Source organism: Muntiacus reevesi, chromosome 7 (assembly GCF_963930625.1).
Source record: "Muntiacus reevesi chromosome 7, mMunRee1.1, whole genome shotgun sequence".
Lineage (NCBI taxonomy): Eukaryota > Metazoa > Chordata > Mammalia > Artiodactyla > Cervidae > Muntiacus > Muntiacus reevesi.
In genome coordinates, this window is record NC_089255.1 from 82,022,648 (window position 1) to 82,043,792 (window position 21,145).

At 40.6% G+C, this 21,145-nt stretch overlaps 2 protein-coding genes across 5 annotated transcripts in view; one reads left to right on the forward strand and one right to left on the reverse strand.

The window, feature by feature from the left end:
* ENTPD5 (ectonucleoside triphosphate diphosphohydrolase 5 (inactive)) overlaps nucleotides 1-21,145 on the reverse strand; it is a 31,438-nt gene that overhangs the window by 9,979 nt on the left and 314 nt on the right. Inside the window, exons 2-9 of one of the 4 annotated variants that reach the window (XM_065941515.1) lie at nucleotides 18,948-19,026; nucleotides 14,148-14,213; nucleotides 5,251-5,323; nucleotides 3,405-3,684; nucleotides 2,680-2,759; nucleotides 604-747; nucleotides 328-403; nucleotides 27-62 (exon numbers count right to left, since the gene is read on the reverse strand). In XM_065941515.1, coding sequence (XP_065797587.1) covers nucleotides 27-62; nucleotides 328-403; nucleotides 604-747; nucleotides 2,680-2,759; nucleotides 3,405-3,621 — 553 coding nt within the window. In that variant the 5' untranslated portion in view covers nucleotides 3,622-3,684; nucleotides 5,251-5,323; nucleotides 14,148-14,213; nucleotides 18,948-19,026. Of the gene's footprint in view, nucleotides 1-26; nucleotides 63-327; nucleotides 404-603; nucleotides 748-2,679; nucleotides 2,760-3,404; nucleotides 3,688-5,250; nucleotides 5,324-6,714; nucleotides 6,829-14,147; nucleotides 14,214-18,947; nucleotides 19,027-21,145 lie in introns of those variants that run through there. The other 3 variants (XM_065941514.1, XM_065941512.1, XM_065941513.1) reach the window with 3 other exon arrangements.
* BBOF1 (basal body orientation factor 1) overlaps nucleotides 18,941-21,145 on the forward strand; it is a 36,246-nt gene continuing 34,041 nt past the window's right edge. Inside the window, exons 1-2 of the mRNA XM_065941508.1 lie at nucleotides 18,941-19,019; nucleotides 19,962-20,712. The gene's annotated coding sequence lies outside the window, so the exon portion shown is untranslated. The remainder of the gene's footprint in view (nucleotides 19,020-19,961; nucleotides 20,713-21,145) is intronic.

The window sequence follows — 21,145 nt, forward strand, 5'->3', positions numbered from 1 at the left end:
CTTAGAGAAATGTGAGAATGTGTTACCTGTCAGAAAATTCACAGTAACCCAAGCTAATATGCCTAAAAAAGGAGAGAAAGACAAAGATTACATCCAGAGCATTTTTCCCCCTCTTCCTGGGCCCCACCTTTGTTCTTTTTATCTCTAAATTTCGTGTCTAAGGCACACATTTCCTGCTCCCCATCTTTCCATTTCCTGCTATCCCCTTCCTCCTTGTTTACTTGTTCCTTTTTCTTTAGCACCCCTACCCCTGTCTCCCCAGTGCCTTTAATCAGATATTTATTAACCCTGGCCCTCTCCCCCACCATACATCAACACCTCGCCCACCTTCATAGGATCCATCCATGATGCTAACACTGTCATCTGGTACCAGGAAAGGTGATTTCTTGAAGATCTCTTTTACCTAGCAAAAAAAGGAAAGAAATCTAGATTCCCTAAGGCGACAGAACAGATTCTGAACATATCCTGTAATATTTAGAAAACCACACTCTTCATTTTCCCCAGATAAAATTTTAATAGAACTCATTCCTTTTCCCTAAGAAACTAGGTAAGCCATCATTGGTTTCTTGTAAAAACAAGCAAGCAAACAAAATAACAATGTACCTCAAAGAGCAGTGCCTCAGCTTTCTCTTCTGGCAGTAAGCGCAGCCCTGCTGTTGCCTTCAGGACCACTGGCGTCCTCTTCCAGTGACTTGGAGGGATTGAGTCTTTGGCCACCTCTAAGAGTTCTTGAACAGTCTCAGCACCCTTTAAAAGAGACGATTCACATATCCAGTGAACAGTGCATTTAGAGGAGCATGTCTGCTCCCTCGGCATGCTCTGGGACAGTACCAGGAGCGAGGGGGCCGAGGGCTCCCATCAGCGTTTTCCGCTCTGAAGAGCAGAGACCCCGAGAAGTGGGCTTCTTTGAAGGAGGAGAAGCCATTTCATTTTGATTGAGTCCTAATAAAAATGATTCTTTTATAGTGTGGTCATTTTAATTGTTCTTTTGTGTCTCATATAAAAATTAGCTACACAGGGGCGGGCAGTTTCCTGGTGGCCGAGCGGTTAGGATTTGGTGCTCTCGCTGCTGTGGCCCAATTTCAATCCCCTGTCAGGGAACTGAGATCCTGCAAGCTGCACAGCACAGCCAAAAAAGAAAGAGAAGAAAAATGGTATCTGATATTAAAGAATTTCATATTCACTCATTAATAAAAACATTTTTAAAAAATAGCGTCAGGCCAGAAAGTTGGTGTAGTGAAAGAAGCAAGGCTTGGAGTTGGATGGCTTGCTTCCAAGCCCTGTGGCCCTCCTGGGGCTGGTGTCCTCAGTTGTGAGATGGATACCATCACATAAAACTGCTGTGTGCATTAGATGAGGCAGACTGGACTTCCCTGCTGGTCCAACGGTTAAGAATCCTCCTGCCAATGCAGGGGACACGGGTTTGATCCCTGGTCTGGGAAGACCTCCCTGCTGTGGGGCAAAGCCGATGCGCCATAACTACCAAAGCCTACATGCTCTAGAGCCTGTGCTCTGCAACAAGAGAAGCCACTGCAATGAGAGGTCTGCATCTAGAGTGTAGCCCCCTGCTCGCTGCAGCTAGAGAAAACCTGCGTGCCACCACAAGACCTAGCGCAGCCAAAAATAATAAAATAAATAAAGAAATAAGTTACAGTTAGAACAATTTTATTTAAAAAAAAAAAGAGGCCGACTGTGCAGAGACGCCACAGAAACGCTAGCTGCAGCTGTCGCTGTGTCGCGCCTTTTAGGATTCTGGCGGGACGGGCGCGTCGACGTGCACGGCGCACGTGATAAACCGCGAGGAGGCGGGGTCCAGTAGTTTAACCCACTGTTTGTCTGAGTGCACCTGTTCTGACAACACACTGCCTCAGACTCTATGACCACAGCACAATTTTACTCTCCAAATGTCAAAACAGTTTCTAACAATGCAACTATAGTCAACAGCTCCTAATTTTCTGTAGCATATTTGCCATTTCATAATGGCAAGCTGAGAAAATAAACATCCCCTTGCTTCTTCAAGTTCAAGCCATTTTTAACAGGTTTTCCTCTGGTTAATGATTACACTTGTGATACTGAACAATATCTTTAATATATGCTACCACAGTTCAACATCCTGCCTTATTCTATTTTATATCAGTGTGACCCCTGACACATGGGGTGGTGTATGCTCTGACAGCTCACATGTGAAATTCAGCTATGACAGAACTCTACATTCATCTTCTATTACTGATGACTTTTTGTCATGGGTTTTGCCCAATTTCCAGAATGTAACCATGGTTTTGTGCTGTATAAGGGCACTCTGAAATGGCGTTCACCTCAATTGCCATGTGTATACCTTCTACTTTATAGAACTTCACATCCATTTTCTGCATCTACATTAATTAATGCAGTTGATGCTTCAAATCAAAATCTTAAACAGTCAATACAAATAGTACAATCTCCTGAAAGATGGTGCTCTCCCAGCGTGGTGACAAGCTATTTTCACACCTCCTTCCCCCTAAGCCCTGGTGAACTCAGGGCATACAATTACTGTTATCCAGGAGATTAGCTGAGGACAGAAAACTGATCTCACACAGGACCTCAATATCAGCAGTGAACAGCATAAAATTTTTAACAGCAGTGGTGTGGTCAAGCTATCAAGGCATTTGAGAATCTAAACATCTATTGTAAAAAACTCACCTGCTTAGGTTGATCTACAAAAGCAGAAAGTCCTGGCTTCACAGAATCAAAAATTTCCCCTTCCAGAACTGGAAGCTGTCCTATGTTGTCCATGAGCAAAACAGAAGAGAGATGGCCGATTATCAAAAGTCAGACTCTTCCTGATCCTGGGCTCTGTATCATATTAACCTACTATTTCCCCCAGCGATTCCAAGACATCCCACCTGTGAGGAATGGCTTGAAGGAGTATTGGGTAGGGGGAGAGAGGATGAAAAGTAACCACCAAGGGTCCCTCTGCCATTTCTCTGGTGGGCACCTCGCTTCTACTCCTTTCCCTAGACTCTATGTGTAACTTGAGAAGACTGAATATTCAGAACACATTAATCGTCAGGGTCCCCTCATTCCCTTTTCCAAGGGTGGTAGTGGTCTTCTTCTCAAGACCACTCTCAATATTCTGAACCCTGGAGTATTATTAATTCACCTTTGGAGAAAAGTAAAGACAAATTATAACTACACTTCTTAGACACATGGGTTCAGACTACAGGCAGTCCTGATCGCTTTTAATTTTACACCAAATTAAACCATATGTGTTCAGTTATAGTCCGAAGTTTTCTCTGAAGAAAGACATTCAGTGACTGTAAGATTCAGCAACTGACATCATACACTCTCAGCACATCTCTTTCTAGGAGGAGGAGATGCTAAAGTGTGGATTTAAAGATGATGGTGAGGGTATCAGTTGTACTCACCTGGTATTTTCTGCACAAAGGTGTAAACATGAATTCGTGTTCCAGTGCTCCCTGCATCAAACATAATTCCATACAAGGTGCCGGCGCTGACATTGACAGGGCACATGGAAGACAGGAAGACCCCCTCAAACCAAGTCTGCTGCTCTCTGTGGAAGACAGTGCTGCAAACACAGGACGCTACCAGCATGAAAAAGGCAGCTCCCTGGGAAATGGCCATTCTCTTCCAAGATGTAGTGAGTCTTTCGTTACAGAAGCAGTGCTGCTAACACACCTGCAGTGGCTTCTAGGACAAAGACATGCAAGGTTAGACCAACCGGCCTCTTTGTTTACACTTACAAAAGATGAAACACCCATTACAGAAATACCACTCCTTTCCCCAAGCTGGTCCTTCTGTTCCTAAACACCTGCATGACAAGCTAGACTAGGGTGATAGAGGCTCTGAGCACCTTTTCTGAAGAGTATCTGGTTGCAAGAGGAAATTGGGATTTAAAATATATTTCCCCATGCTCGTTTTTTTTCCCCCTCTATTTTTTGGCCACAAAAAATCTTAGTTCCTCGACCAGGGATCAAACCTGCATCCCCTGCCCTGCTTTTAATAGTAGGTTGGATCACTCATACTCAAAGGCTCTCTCTGTCACCCTGCTCCTAATGTTGCATCTTATTTTGTTCTTTCCATTTTGATAATTTTGTCTTTAGATCATGAACCATGTGCCTTGCAGGATCTTAGTTCCCCAACCAGGTGCCCCCTGCAGTGGAAGTGTGGAGTCTTAACCAGTGGACCGCCAAAGAATTCCCTCTTACTTCTTTTTGATTGATAAATAGAAGCTTAAATTTCTGAATTAAAGTTATAAAGTTACAAAAAAGTTACAAAGTCCCTGGTACTGGGGTGTTCACAGCTTTTAAAAATCAGGCCACTGGTGACCAGTATTGCCAGTGGCTTGCACATTCAACCACATTTTAAGGAAATAAATCAACTTAATTCAAAAACACTTAAATAGACCATTATGGTTTTAAAAACATGCTTCACAGGTTTCAGGCCATGTTATCTTCATAAGCACTTAAGAGCAGAAGGGCAAATAAAGACAGAAAGGCTAAATGACCTGCTGAGTCATAAAGTGGTAAGTTATGGCAAGTTACTGCTTGTATTTCTTAATGTGCTTATGCCAAAGACAAAAAACTTGTAAGTGCTCAGCGTTCTTTACTTTGGATTTTAGATACAAATGATGCAGAAAAGTAAGGTTACATGGAAAAACGTCTCCTGCATAGGGTGCATTTTCTCCTGGTGTTATTGAGGAAGGTCACATCTACATCCTCCAACATTTCAGGCTTCCTTAGTTGCCTCTTATGTACTTTGCTCAAAACAGTTCTGGGTCTTCTGATTCACCTTTAACCTCTAAACTTTTCCTTATGTAAGTCATGGTTACTAGTTAAACAAGATCCAACTCCAAAGTCCTCATTCCCCAGTCCTCTAATTGCAATAGAATACTCAGTATGCTTGGAGTACAGATGAGGACTGTTTATCATTCACAGATTTGTTGATCTGCCAGGATGCGTTTTATCAAAATGTCTCTCTCCCTCCCTAGGTAACATATTACATAAAGTAAAGCAAATTCAAGTTAACTGCATTTGGAATAAAGCTATTTGAAGTAGCTGGAGTTGTTCTGAAGTACCTCAAAGACAGAGAGAGAATTACAAGTTTGAACACTCTTCAAGACTAAACTTCTATCCTGCAGTGTAGAATGAAAGCTATTGGCTAAGGAAAGCAAAATTTAGAATCTCAAAGGAAACTCGTCTCAGAAAATCAACCACTGCAATATGTCAGCTGCCGGGCCAGATTCATACTCACGTCTGCAATCACTCCCTTTGGTGGATTCTTCCTTTGCAGCAGCCAGACTGGTCATGTAGATCAACTTGAAGAACTGAAGACAAAAACAACCTTTCAGATTCTGAGTGTTAACAGGCTGTGGCCTTGTCCAAAGCCCAGACCACATTCCATACTCTCCAGAAGTGTATTTAGGAGCCCTCCAGTCACCAGCCCGCTTCCACTGCTGTGACTGGTGGCACAGCAACTTCTTCAGGGCTCACTCATACTTTTTTCTATTATTGTGGTTTCTGGGGAAAAAACAAACAACTCTCCAGCTTCTATTTTCATTAAGCAAACCTTTGTTTTTCTTCCAAAAGAAATTAAGGGGGAAAAATGCATACCAGGTATCCTGTTTCACAAAGTGAAAACTGCAGCGTCATACCAGGTGTTCAGTGTAAAAGTAAACAGTAGATTTTAGAGAAAGCAAAGGATGAACACACAAGCTGCATCATCTGCTCTCAGCATTTGCCTTCTAACATGACTTCCAACTTCACTTTTCTTTAAGATTAGCTACTTTAAGGGAGGCATTAGAAAAGCTTACAACAAACAGCTTAGAGCACGCAGAAAGGCAGTCTATTTCACTTGACGCCAGCCTACCAGCCTGCTCACTCACTTTTAGTCTCTGCTCAGGGGGCACCTTCTCAGAGAGTCCTTCTTTGTCTACTATATTTAAAATCGCAACCCACCTGGTCACATACGTCTTCCATCAATATCTTCCTTCCCTGCTTATTTTTCTCCACAGCACTCCTCGTCTTCTAACACACTATATAATTTACTACTTCTGGGGTTGTTTCTCATACTCCCTGCTCCTGATTCCCCCTGCCCTCCATGAGCTATGCATGGGCAGATAATTTTGTCTGTTCACGGATGTGTTCCTGGCACTGGAACGATACTGCCACATGGTAGGTGTTGAATATATTCTCTGAAGGGATGAATAGTGATCCAGTGATTCAGGGACTGGATCTCATCCATTTAATAAGAATATATAACAAGTGACTTCTTTCCGAAAGGAGATTCATTATCTGCCCATTGGAAAATCATGATTCCAAACTTTCAGGATGGATGGTTTCTCCAAATGTGTGTCAATTATATAACAAGTTTTATATGCTACTCAAAATAATGTATGTAGGCTGGAGAGAATACATCAATATATTTAAATTCATTCCTTCAGAATTAGTCTTCTCAACCTCTCTTGCTATCTCCTTATTCACCCCCAACAAAGCCCTCTCTTCAATTCTTTTGAGACTTTGGTGCCAGCTGGGGTCAGTCACTATGCCCATCTCCTTCGAAAGTCTTTTCAGTGCATCTTTGTCTCTGTAGTAAACACCAATCCCCCCCAACTCAGCCTTCCTGGAGCATCACACTCTGGACTCCCTTCTTCCATGTCCCCCAGAGCTTCAGAGCACACAATCCCACAGGACCTGGGCCCCCACACCGGGTACTCACCTGCTCGTGTCTGCCCAGTCCCTGTGATTCTTGCTCTCACTGTTGATTGCCTTTTGCTCTTTGCCCCATTTCACCCTTTTTGACGCTAGCCAGTTTCATCTGAATCACTTTCACCTTTGTGCTAGAGTTTGCAACCGTGTGGCATTTTGCTAACTCACTCCCTTCTTTGTTCTTCACTCCTCCCTTATCCACCTTTCTTCTGAGTACACATGATCGTCTGATTCATCTACTTTTATGATAGCTAAGTGCCAACTGGTACAATTACTGCTTATAGGGCTTAAGTTGCCAAGGAACTGAATTCTATGTTGGTTTTTACACAGGAGATCATAACTAATGTTTTTACAACATTTAATTTTGTTACATTTATAAAACATGTAGTCTTGTAAGAATATTACCTATCCCCTACTAATGCATGTTTTTACAATATTAGCCCAATAGTAGAGAAGTGAGTAGCACTCTTCAAAAGCTTCAGTTTCTGTGATGAACTTAGGAGACCGGCATTGGATTGTCTAATTTATAAGCAGCACTGAGTGTCTAATATATACCAGACACTGTGCTAGCTTCTAGATACAAAAGACAATTCAAATACAGACCCAGCTCCTGAGGAGGACTTCAGCTTACTAGAAGAAACAGACAGATAAACCAATAGCAGTACTATACCGTGGCAAGTTCTTTGACAGAATTATGCACAGATATAGTTCTGTGCATATGGCAGGAGTAGATATAAGGGACAAGTAACTCCTCATAGAAGGAGAAGGATGGAAGTGGGAAGGGAGTGGGAAGCTTTTTAAGGAATGAGAGGCATAAGCTTGGTCCTGAATCGGAGGCAGGAATTACCATGGGAAGTGACACAGGAGAATTCTGAGAACTTCAGCTCCTACAAGTTCAGTATGGTTGGAATGTAGAGGTGTAACAGAATAGAGAACAGGCGTGAGAAAGAATTGTTCTGGAGATATCAAATCAGATTTCCAAACGAGTGGACCTGTTTTCCTTAAACAGTTCCCTGGTGACACCTGACTGTTATTAATGTCTTTCTATTCCCTCCTTAAGCAAATATCAATATTTATTACCTTGGTTAAAATGACAGTATTTCCCAACAGTGTAAAATAATGGAATGAGAGAGATGATTAGGAAGGTCTACCAAAAAGTCTGAAAACACTGAAATGTAAAAGCTTCCACTGTCAATTCTTCTCAGATCCACAACAAAGCTGACTTTAACAAAGTAAAAATTGAACACAAAGCAAGCTTAATGTAACTGAAGGAAATTTTTAAACAGTAAGCTGATGGGACTGAATTAGCCCAAACACCTAGAATATAAGTTAGACAAAATAAAACCAAAGTGGGTCTAACTGGGTAAGTCTGGGACAGATTTCAGCACAGTAAGCAATGCCTTATTTGAGGATATAACTTAGGACTTACAGATCCAATACCAAGGGCCAAGGACCACAGCCCCAGAACACTTTGCTATTTGAAGGGTGTATAGGGGAAGGAAAGAAGTAGCTTTCGTACTCCTAAAGCCAACTACTGAGCCTGGAACATGTCAGTAAATACATCCTGAACAGACCTGATACAATTGGGCTGATGGCATCTGCAGACAGGAGCACTGGGGCAGGGAGTACTACTTTTCCCAGTGTCTTACTATGGTTATGTATCACATCCCCAACTTTATTCCCTCCAAAGCAGCCCACAGGAGCACTGTTCTAGGAAGTCTATTTATTCACATATGTATACATTCAGCCGTTCCAGAAATGATCAGTTGCCTAATGATACTTATAAGTACAGCATGCAAAGATAAATGATCTTAGATCTTCCCTTTAAGAGACTACAGTAAACAGGAAAAATTTAATTTAACTACCTTTGTGAAGTTAAAATGTGACAAGCAGCACAGTTCTATGCTCTGAGATTTCAAAGCAGGGAGAGATTATTTCGAGCTGGTATGGTCAGAGAAAGCTTTGTGAAAGAGGAAGCTTCTGAGAAGGGTAATGAAGAGGGGAATTAGGACATGGGAGGAGTGCTTTTCAGGAAAAAATAAAATATGAATCAAGACCTGGATGTAGAGAGGATACCCCAAGGGACAGTAAACAGATCATTTTGTTGTAGAAAACAAAATTGGAATGGCAAACTGAGGCCAGAGAGTAGAATACACCAAATGCTCAGCTAAGGAATTCAGACTTTACATTGGAGGCCATGTGAAGCCACTGAAAATTTTGAGCAAGGGAGTGTCACAAATATGAGTCTGGCAGTTACATGTAAGAAATAGGGTGGGGAGCCTTGGTAGGTTCCACTCACTTATCTAATAATCACATCTTTTTAAGTTAATAATGAAAATGATAAAGGAGCCCAATGCACAGATGATTAAATCTACCTAGAGGATTAGGAAAGGCATCATGAGATGACATTTGAACTGATTACAAAGTGAACAGAAGTAACTACATAAATAAGACAGATGTGGACAAAGAGCAGAGGGACTATAGAAAGATGAAAACAGCAAGGAAATTATGGATAGTTTGATTTCACTTTTAAATTTCCTCAAGAATTTCTTATCAAAAGTTGAGAAACAAAATGAAAACAAAAAATAGATTAGAATGGAAGAGATTACAGGGAGGTTAGCATTTAATGCTGAGGAAAGACTAGCCAAAGGAAAACAATCTGAGGTAAAAACAGCTATCATTTATTGAGATCTTAATATCTGCCAAGCACTGTGTGAAGTATTTCACATGGGTTATCTCATTTAATCTCACAATACCACCCTGTGAGGCAGATTTTACAATTAACAGCCCCATTCTAGAAATAAGAAAACTGAGGCTTAAGTAATTTAAGACCATGCAGCAGTTAAGAGAAAAGAGCCAGAAATCAAAACTCAGATGGTCTAATTCTAGAGCCCACAGTGTTAACCGCTAGGTCACAGGAAGGGTCAGCTGATATGGCACTAGGGAAAGGTAGCTGTCAGGTGGGGAAGAGCACAGAGCAGAGAAGGATGGTCTTACAGCAGCTTGGGCCCTTTCCTGTGTATGACCAAGAACTTCTGATCTGTGTCTTGCCGCTCCACCTTTATTAATTACATTTCCAGAATCTGACCGTTTCTGAACACTTCCACCACTACCGTCTTGGCCCAAGCCACCATCATCTTTCATGTGATTTATTCTCTCCTTTTTTACCCTCACTACCCTAGAGTCTAACATACCTTTCTATTGCAAAGTCTAGCAATCACTTCCCATTTCCCTCAGAGTAGCAAGGTCCAAACAGGACTCATGGATTCACCTGCTCTGCCTCCCACCCCATTATCTCTGACCTCACTACTAATGGTTTTCACCTCACTCGCGCCACCCACACTGACCTCTGTGCTTAAATGTCACATATACTCCTGCCTTAGGGTCTTGCTCTAGCTGTCCCCACTCTCTGGAACCATCTTTTCCCAAACATTCACTTGATCAGCTTCTTTAAATCATTGTTCAGATGCCGTTTCAAAAAATAAATAAATAAATTATTGTTCAGATGCCGTTTCCTTATAGACATCTATCTCGACTACTATAGCTACCTCCCTCATGTGTCCCCTACTTCTATCTGCTTTTTCAATCCCCCTTACACTGATTTACTTTTTTTCTTCCATACCACTCATCAATTCTTACACACTAGATGGCGTATTTATTATGATTGTTATCTGTGTTTCTCTGATATGAACTCCTTAACAGCAGAAATCTTTTTTTTTGTTTGTCTTGTTTTGATGTAACCCAAGCACCTAGAAGAGTATCCAAGAAAGTGTTCAATCAGAAATAACAACAGGTAGCACTGACACATAAACACAATCATGCCTAAAGCAGATTAACTAGTGGGAAGCTGCTATATACACAGGGAGCCTAGCTGGGCTCTCTGTGATGACTGAGAGGGATGGGATGGGAGGGGAGAGGGCGGTTCAAGAGGGAGGGGATATATATATATATATATATATATATATATAAAAAACTGACTTAAGCTGTTGTATGGTAGAAATCAACACAACATTGTAAAGCAATCATCCTCTAATTAAAAAATAAAAAAAGAAGTGACATAGTAATAAACTACAGTGACATAAAAAGGGAAAATACTTTCATAAGTAAACAAATATTTAAGAGGGAATATAATGATTAATGAATATCTTCAATTTGTGTTAGAAGAAACTATAATTTTATTTTTCTGAATCTGTAAGTTCGATAGCTAAACTGAACTTTTTTACTGTTAAAACTGTTATAAGGTGGCGCTAGTGGTAAAGAACCTGCCTGCCAATGCAGGAGACCTAAGAGATATGGGTTTGATCCCTGGGTCAAGAAGATCCTCTGGAGAAGGAAATGGCAACCCACTCCAGTATTCTTGCCTGGAGAATCCCATGGACAGAGGAGCCTGGTGGACTACAGATCACGGAATTGCAGAGTCAAACATGACTGAAGCAACCTGGCACAAAAGATAGTAAGCACTGTTTACATTATCCAAATTCTCTTCTACATATAAAACCAATAAGTATTTTAGAATACTGTACCTTAGTTATCTATTGTTGCACAACAAACAACTCCAAAACTTAGTTGCTTAGAATGACAACAGACATTTATTATCTCACAGTTTCTGTAGTTCAGGAATTTGGGACTGATGTAATTGGATAGTTCTGGCTCAGGGTCTCTCATGATACTGTAGTCAAGATATAGGCTGGGACTGCAGTCATCCGAAGCTTTGGCTAAGGCTGAGGACCCACCTCAGTGGCTGGCAAGCTGATTTTTTGGCTGTTAGAAACACGCCTCACTTGCTTCCCACATGGACTCTCCATAGGGCTTTAAATGTCTTCATAATATGGTGGCTGGCTTCCTCCAGAGTAGGCAATTCAAGAGAGGGCAATGCAAAGGCAGCAATACTTTGTATGACCCTGCAGGTCATAAACTATCACTTCGCTGTATTCCATTGGTCATACAGACCAATGCTGATACAACGTGCAAGGAACTACACAAACATATAAATACTGGAGGAGAGGATCAGTGGAGGCTATCTTGGAGACTGGCTACTTCCAATTATAACCAGTATCTGTATAATATTTTGTGTTCAGCTTTTTTCCCCCCACTTTATATATATTTCTATTAACACAACTTACATACTTCTTGCTTTGGAAACTATGTTATTCCAATGATATGAAAAATGTCATGGACTTTTAATTGCTCTGAAAATATTATATCCCACCAGTTGAAGCCATCCATTTATGTTACAGTCCCAATATTTTACTTAAGGAAAAGAATTAAAGTCAGAAAAACTACAACTCAAACAATGTCCTGCTTATTCCTAAGAGTGAAAACAAATTTAAATACTTCAAATAAAAGTCAGGTAATTTTAGAAACAAGTAGGAAGAAAAGAGTCACTACATTTCAGATTGCAGACATCAGTTAATAACTGAATAATAAAAATTAAATACTGAATCAAGGAAAATAAAGAGTGAAAATAACTATACTAACAGAATAGTAACTCATACAGAGAAAAAAATCCTAACACCATGGTAGCATTAGTTATTAATACTTAGCTACTGAAAAGGTATTTGGTAGAAAAGGTTAAGACTGACAACTAACACAGATTTGAAAACCACAGAAAAATTTTATAACCAGCAGTTTTTAAATATTAACTAGATAAAAGAAGGTTTCTTAAAAAAACAACTTTTGTTAAATTATTGCCAAGGATCTATAATAAGACCTGTGAGCATGGAAACTACAGGGGAGAGACTGAACAGTAAGAAGAATTTCCCAACAATATGCACTGTCTCATGTGATGGGGAGAGAATTTTGACCCAAGGGCTCAACCCTCATCTGATCACACTGTCCAGATGGATTCACAGATCAGAAAGCTGGTGGAAAAAGAGTTCTTTTAAAGTCCCTCCAACACTAAGATCAAATACTCTCTCAAAAAGGAACTAGAATTCATGCACTGGTAGTTACCAACAAATATAAACTTATTTCCTATGAACAGATTAGTTCTTTCTATACTTTATTCCATTTTAATCAAAACATTATTAGACATGTGTCAAGAAGGGCTGCTCTGTACAATGAACCATCTGAGTCTAATACTGAAATGAGATGAGGCAGTGCATGACCTCATTCTTCATTGTTTCGGGCCTGACTTAGCTACAATAATCACTGTACAGGGAGAGCTCTTGCTATTGCTGCCTCACTTTCTTCACAAATCACAAGGCCTTTTTTTAACCCATTCATTAAAAGTAGAAAGTCCTTTAGGTAAGAAGATACTATTAATCAGGAGGGGATTAATACTGCTCCAATAAGCAAATATAATGAAAATCTACAATGATAAACTATCTCTGCCTCCACCCATATCCACCGTGGGAGGCACTTATTTGCAGAAGAGTAATTACAAGGATCAGTGCCATTTGTCACTGGTTATATTGGAGTTTGTGAGTAGTGAAAATGTATTTTCCTTTTCTTGTTATTAAGTGAAAAACAGCTACTCCTTCAAACATGTTGAATCAAAATGAACAACTTGAGAAAGGTAAATATTACAATGACATCTCATGTATAAAACCAAGAACAGTGGCTCCACATATGTACATTTCCTCAAATATGTCTTTCTGATACGTCTTCTCTAAATACCATAACATTTTAATTTTAATAGTGTTTGGTAAAAATGTTCCTAAAGTGACATATTTTATTCGTGGTCCAGAGTTATGATTATGATCATCAGTTATATTTTTGTGTAAACTTGGGATGCCTTCGGGGACTATATGTCTAGAGGACTGTTTGCCTTTCTGTCAACAAATAGTCCCAGATTGCTATGCTTTTGAGCTAGTTTTCCTTAACATCATGCTATCTGTTATCACCGATCAGTGCTGTCATGTGCCTGCCTCCTTCAGTAAGCTGCCACCATCTCATTTTGAAAACTCTTTTGTGGGCCATGAATCAAAGAGTCACAATTACTAGACTTTTATGCCAACTTACACAAATGAGGGCCTCTCCAACAAGGATTGTGGAATTTGTGACAGCTTCTACTGGCTCATTAATCTCTTTCCATTTACTGTGAGTTCTCAGCTAGGAATAAAAAAGCAGAAATCTGACCTAGGGGACTTCCCTAGTCCAGCGGTTGAAAATCTGCCTTCTAAGGCAGGGGGTATGGGTTTGATCCCTGATCCAGGAATATTCCACATGCCTCAGGGCAACTAAACCCATGTAGCACAACTACTGAGCCCTTGCTCTAGAGTCCATGAGCCGCAACTACTGAAGCCCACAGCTTGTGGTCCACAACAAGAGAAGCCACCACAATGAGAAGCCCACTCACCGCAACTAGAGAGAAGACCCCGCTCGCTGCAAGCAGAGAAAGAAAATGCCTGCATGTAGCAACGAAGACCTGGCATGGTCAAATAAATAAAAAGAAATCTAACCTACAGAAAAAGAGGGTGTTACTTTATATAAGTTACTTACCAATATATTCTTTTCCTTCTGGGCTTTCCACTTTGTTTCCTTTAACTAATGTATCACTTTTTCAACCTGTAGAAGACGGATACAGATTCTCATCAGAGCAAAGTTCTTTCTTCCTTTTTTTCCTTTCTCTTATTTTTGATGCAATTATCTCTTTCTGTATTTCTATTTCCAATCTATTTAGGCTTTGGAAAGTGGATTATCAAACTAATCTCCTAACCTGTGATCTAGTACTCGGCCTCTTTCTCTTCTTTTAAAATTCCTTTTCATTCAGACTACACCTGCAGCCACTCTAATAAAACCACTTGTTTACAAAATCCGCAATAACAAGAGAAGGCAAGTTACACTTCCTGTAAAAGCTACAGTACATTTTTGAGTTTATATACTTTGTGAGATCTTTTTTTTTTGGCTGTGAAGAACTCAAATATTAGTTGTGTCTTCCACAATATGACTGAGAGTGGCACTCTAATACAAAGTGAATATGTGGTCAAAGGGGCCTAGTCAATCCCAGTCACAGGTACATACTTACAAGACTGAAAACAGGGGCTCAAACTGTATTTTTACATCAGTGTTCACTGCAGAATTATTCGCAATGGCCAGAAGTGGAAAAAACCCAAGTGTTCATCAACAGATGCATAGATAAACAAAATAGGACACATACACAAATACAATGGAATATTATTTAGCTATAAAAAGCAAAGACTTTCTGATACATGCTACAACATGAACCTTGAAAATGTTATGCTGAGACATACAAAAATATGATTCCACTTACACAAACTATCTAGAAAAAGCAAATCTGTAGAAACAGAAAGTAGATTAGAGTTTACCAGGGGTTGTGGTGAGGGGAGAATGCGAGCTATTGCTTAACAGGTCCAGAGTTTCTGCTGGGGTGATGAAAAATGTAAATAGATAATAGTGATAGCTGTACAACACTATGAAAGTAATTACACCATTGATCTGCACACTTACAATAGTTAAAATGACAATTTTTATGTTATATATATTTTACCACAGTAAAAAAAAAAAAAATTCTTTAAAAGCAGAGGGAATCAAGTACTGCAAACATAAGATCATAAGAGGAAAGACTTGGGCTATTATCTCAACATAGCAACAGTTATGACAATACTCACCCCTGAACTACCTCATGAGCCAATTATGACTTAAATTCTGATACTCAGAAAATGTCTTTAAGCATCTGAGTTTATATAGTATCTTCTATTCTCTCAGAAATAGAAAGCTAAACTCACCAATGCAACATAAACCTGTCAAGAGAGGATGTAAAAAATGTAATAAATTGTAACTACAGGGCCTCCAAAGCAATTCTTTTTAATAAAGGTCCTCTTACAGGTTGTTGCCTACAACTTTAACACTTCTCCAGGTATTCTCTTGGTTTCCCAAAATGGAATGTGTGACATCTACCCCTACACAAGCAATCCTGACCACAGTTCTATTAAGTTTTCTTTTTAAAAACACTCATATTGTGTACATGCCAATACCCGAACCCAAAACAAGAGACACCTCGAACTGGTATCCCCAAACAACCCCCTTCCTCAGTGCCCCTGCCCAATTAAGACAGGGTTAAATGGATTCTCTAATTTCCTGCTCCTGTTAATGGTACCACAAGTTTCCTAATTTATGATGCAAAATTTTCATCATCTTTGCATTCTCCTCTCTCACACCCAACCTCTTATCAAGGGCTAATGATTTTTGCTTTGCAATATCTTTCCCATCTCTTTCTCTTTCTTCCCTCCTAGCCTCTTACTGATTATCTAAAGTCTGGCCTTTATCACTTCAGACTTTGGACCACTATAGCCTCTTAACTGGTCTTCCAGTCACCAAACTTTCTCTTCTCAAACCCATACACGACTATTTCTAAAATGTAATTTGCATCATTTTCCCACTAGACTATATCATGGTAGGGATTCATTCACCTTTGAACACTGAACAATCTGCCATGTAATACATTTTTAATTCATCAGTGTTTATTGAATGAATTAATGAAATCATAAGTCCTAACACTTTCCTTCTAAAAACTTTCAATTTTCCACTGCCCATAACAGAAGTTACAAACTCAAATAACTGAAATACCTACTGGGGCCAGGCAGAAAATGTAAGTGAGTAAAGATGTGTGTAATCAACAGGAAGTGGTAGGGACTGTGCAAACTGGAAAGCACATGTCCCATCTAAAGGGTATGTTACTTGCTGTTCCCACAAATTGCTGCCATAATGAAATACAGGTCTAGTGTGTTGCCAGGTCTTCTGATTTTTCAAGATAAGCAAAAGAGCACAGATTTCTAAGAATCTGGTTTTTAAATGTGTGTTCGTCATTCAGTGTCTGACTCCTTGTGACCCCATGGACTGCAGCCCACAGACTTCTCCAGGCAAGAATACTGGAGTGAGGTGCCAGTGACAACTAATACCATTAAAAAAAACCCAAAACACCATGCAGGCAAAATGAAACATATCTATGGGCCAAATCCAGTCCTCAAGCTACAAGTTGGTGACTCCTTGCTCTGTAGGATAAAAGACAAACTTCTTGCCTAACATTCTAATTCCTTCTAAGTCCCAGGCTATTCTGCCAAAGTTTTTGCCCATACAAGAACACCCTGTGCTAAGCAAGCATCAGAATCACCTGCGGGACTTGTTAAAATATATAACTTGATTGCAGGCTTCACTGTCAGGATTTCCAGTTCAACACAGTAGGTCTCAAGTGGGGGTGGAGAATGTGCACTTCTAACAAGTTACCAGAAGATGCTGACACTTACAGGTGCGTGGACCATCCTGTGGGAACCACTGCTCTGGTTAAATTATGCTGTCTCAAACACACTGATTCTGCTCATTTGTTTCACCTTCCCTGAAAGTCTTCCCTTTTACTTTCAGCCTACCTCCTCCTGTAAACTTCCTGTGATAGTCTTTCATGCCTCCAAACTGCTGTAGCATTTAAAGTTCATACCATCTCCCCTTAATTCATCACTGCTTAGTGGAGATGTACAGCTTCCAATTGAGGTTGTATAGTCTCAGAGATCAATGATCAGGTCAGCACCTAATACACCTGACTGTAAGCCATTTGAAGGCTGGGGCCTGTCTTGATTCCCACTATGCCCCTTGAGCTATCAGAGCCTGGTATTCAGTTGGTACTTACTAAACATTTCTTAAACAAATGAAAATTGGACAGACCCATCAAATGAAAAGTGCAGAGAAGCAGACCTGAAATTTGGGTATATAACCTTTCTTAAACAACTGACTTTAAGTATTGTGTAATGGCTTTTCAGAATGGACAATAAAAACTAAACATTTTGCAAATACATTGTCAATAGATAATAATTATCTGTGGAAATAGATTTTGTATGTAAATAAAACAATGAATATTTAAAACAAAACAAATTGACTATTTGTAAGATTAAATCTCTTATTTGTACCACATGGCTTCCCTAGTGGCTCGGTGGTAAAGAATCGGCCTGTCAATGCAACTAGATGCAGGAGACATGGGTTCAATCCCTGGGTCTGGAGGATCCCCTGGAGTAGGAAAGGGCAACCCACTCCAATATTTTTGTCTGGAAAATCCCATGGACAGAAGAGCCTGGGAGAGTGTAGTCCATGGAGTTGCAAAGAGTTGGACATGACTGACTGTGCATGCATGCAACAACAAAATGCAATGAAAAAGTAGGATGAAATTAACTAATCCTCCATAGTATTCAGAAATATTGATGAGTTTCCTTCAGATAGAGTTTTGAGGACAATATATTTATTCAAGATTCTAAAGGCTGTGTAAAAACAAGATCAGAAATGGTTCACCTAGCTTCTCCAACTTACAGAACAGCATCAGTGCTATCAGGCAATTCCGAGGATGACTTACAAGTAGAAATGATACTGTGCAGGGCCCTAGGAGGCTCCTGGGCACAAGGCCTTTCTGTGTTCCCCATTTCTTTGATTATAAGAAACAGCCTTCATTCACTCTCCCTGATGTTCCCTGAGTTTCAAGGGGCAGATTCAAGAAGTTGTTAATTAGGGAATAGAGTGAATGTGAGACCAGGGTTAAACAGCCAGAAGCAGCCTTGGGTCAAAGTCTTGTTTCCCATCAATGGACACACGCAAAGATATTTTTGAGCTATTTTGCAGATACTGAAACTCCCTCCAGGTGGGAGAAGTTGTGATATGATGCCCAAGAGCATGTAGACACCAGATCAGTTAAACTTGAGGCTGATGAATGTTGACTCCTACTTACCAACTCACCACCAAACCATCAGAAGAATGTCCATGAGCTGATCACATCCTCTTTTACTATAAAACATGTCACTATCTTCCCCACATTGGAACACATAGTTTCAAGAGCATGAGCCTGCTGTGTCACCCTTTGCCTGGCAAAGCAATAAAGCTCTTCTTTTTTACTTCACCCAAAACTCTGTCTCGAGATGTGATTTGCACAAGTGGACAGAGAAGCTGAGAATCTGGTGTCAGAAACTCGGTCTCCAAGCTAAACCAGAATAAAGCTACAGATGCCTTTTACAGAGTAAACCTAATTTTGGAACTACTGGAAGAAAAAAATAAATAAATAATAATATGCAGTTTTAAAATAATTTTGAGATATAGTCTTAAGTTCTTATTTGGCTTTTTAAGCAGCTCCACACTTGATGATCAATGGGACAACAGAAAAGTTGACATTATTTGGCAAAGACAGAAAATCCAATTTGGGAAAAATGACAATAATGACAACAAAACAACCCAGGAGCAAAAGAAGCACATTTACAGCTTTAAGATAGCAGAGATGTTACCTTACATTCAGATACCTGCCCTACCTACCAGGACCATAATGATCTTGTCTGTGTGAGGATTCAGCCAAGTCACTCCGCATTTCTGTGTTAACTAGGAACTGTGCACACTGGGCAGGAAAAAAAAAAAGAATTACAAAACCAAGTCAAAAAAATACCAAGTGCTTATCCCAAGTTTTAAAAGCATTAGCATTCTAAACAATAAAACAAAGCAAATTTATTCAATTAAATAAACCTCATAGTAAAACTACAAGAGTGTATGAAAGGAAACGCTACCAGATGAACTGCTAAATAGCAACTTCCTACTTTTACAAACAGATGACTGAATAATAACACGTAGTTCTTTGGCAGAGAATGTGGAGGTTCAGAAGACTGTAGATTCTAGAACTACCTCTACTACAGTGTGAATCTGGGCATTTCTCTTAGCCATATTCAAGTCACAACAGTTTTAACTACAAAGTCAAAGTCAATAAAAAAAAATTTTGTATGATAAAATAACAAAGAAGTACATGCAACTAAAGTATTATGCACATAAATTAAGAAATAATCTTACTACAGTCAAGTTTTCATGTTTATAAATGAGTCTACAGACAACAGATGACTTGGACTGACTTTCAGGTTCACAGTAACCAATTTTTTAGAATGAATTCCAAATATAAAGCCTCTAATAGGAGACATCCCAGAGAAGGCAATGGCACCCCACTCCAGTACTTTTGCCTGGAAAATCCCATGGACGGAGGAGCCTGGTAGGCTGCGGTCCATGGGGTCGCTAAGAGTTGGACGTGACTGAACGACTTCACTTTCACTTTTCACTTTCATGCATTGGAGAAGGAAACGGCAACCCACTCCAGTGTTTTTGCCTGGAAAATCCCAGGGACGGGGGAGCCTGGTGGGCTGTCGTCTATGGGATCACACAGAGTCAGACATAACTGAAGTGTCTTAGCAGCAGCAGTAGGAGACATCCTACACTCTCTTTTCTGCAAGTTATCAGTAGGGTACATTTTCAGAACCCTGGACATATCAAGTGGTAAAGAAAGTGGTAAAGAACCTGACTGCCAATGCAGGTGACATTAGAGAAGCTGGGTTCCATCCCTGGGTGGGGAAGATCCCCTGGAGAAGGGCACTCACTCCAGTATTCTTGCCTGGAGAATACCATGGACAGAGGAGCCTGGACGGCTACAGTCCATGGGCTCACAAAGAGTTGGACACGACTGAAGCGACTTAACACGCAGACATATAAAATCAATCATAACTTTATAGATTCTATATCAGAATAAACTCCTTCAATGTATGGTAATTCCATCATGGACCCACGGAAGTGTGACATGCAAACGGGGGGGGGGAGAGGGAAGTACCAGGAATAGAGTAAGCCACTATCATGCCAGCAGATGGCATGGCTAAGATTTTCAGTGCTTATTAATATTAACAATCAGCAAGTTCCCTCTTAACCACTCAATTCAGACACATCAAGGACGTAGCTGGGAAAAAAAAGCGAGGGAGGGGGAAGGTTTGAATCAGAGACATCTGGACAGGTTGCAGGGATTAAGTTCTCCTTAGAGAAATGGAGAAGATGCACAATGAAGTTTTTAAGGAAATTTTTACATTCAATTTTAAAGGGAGACTAATGCACAGCAGAGCTTCAATCGCAAGTTTCCTAACTGTTGTCTCGGCCCCCAGAATTCCCTGTCTTTCTCGATGACTCACGGACAAACTCATTGAATGAAGAAGGCATGATCACAGAGCTCCTCCTCTGAAAAAACGCGAACTATCCTTTTGAGTACTACTCCTTTTCACAGGTGTCCGCGGGGTTGGCTGGGCCGGGGAGGGGAGGGTGACGACACCAAAACAAAACAGAGCAAAAGGCCAGAGCTTTCAACTTCACGCGACCCGCGGAAAAGGGAGGGCAGCACGCGCAGGAGGTTATTAGCAAACGGGAATCTGGGGACGGCAGCGACAGGACAGAACGGGACCTCACGCCGGGATACTCCGCTCCAAGGACTCTCCACGAGGCCCCGGAGCCTCTCCGACGCTCCGGCTCCCCGACACCCGCGCGCCGCCCGCCTCACCCTCCAAACCACCCACCACCCTCGGACAAGTCCTCAACCGCCTCATCAAAACATGTTTGGCCTGGGAAGCCAGCTGGCTGCGCCATCCCTTACAGAACCAGCAAGTGTTAGGAGCCAGGAGAGGAAGAAGGAAACCAAAAGAACCGGGGTGGCCTCGGGAGGG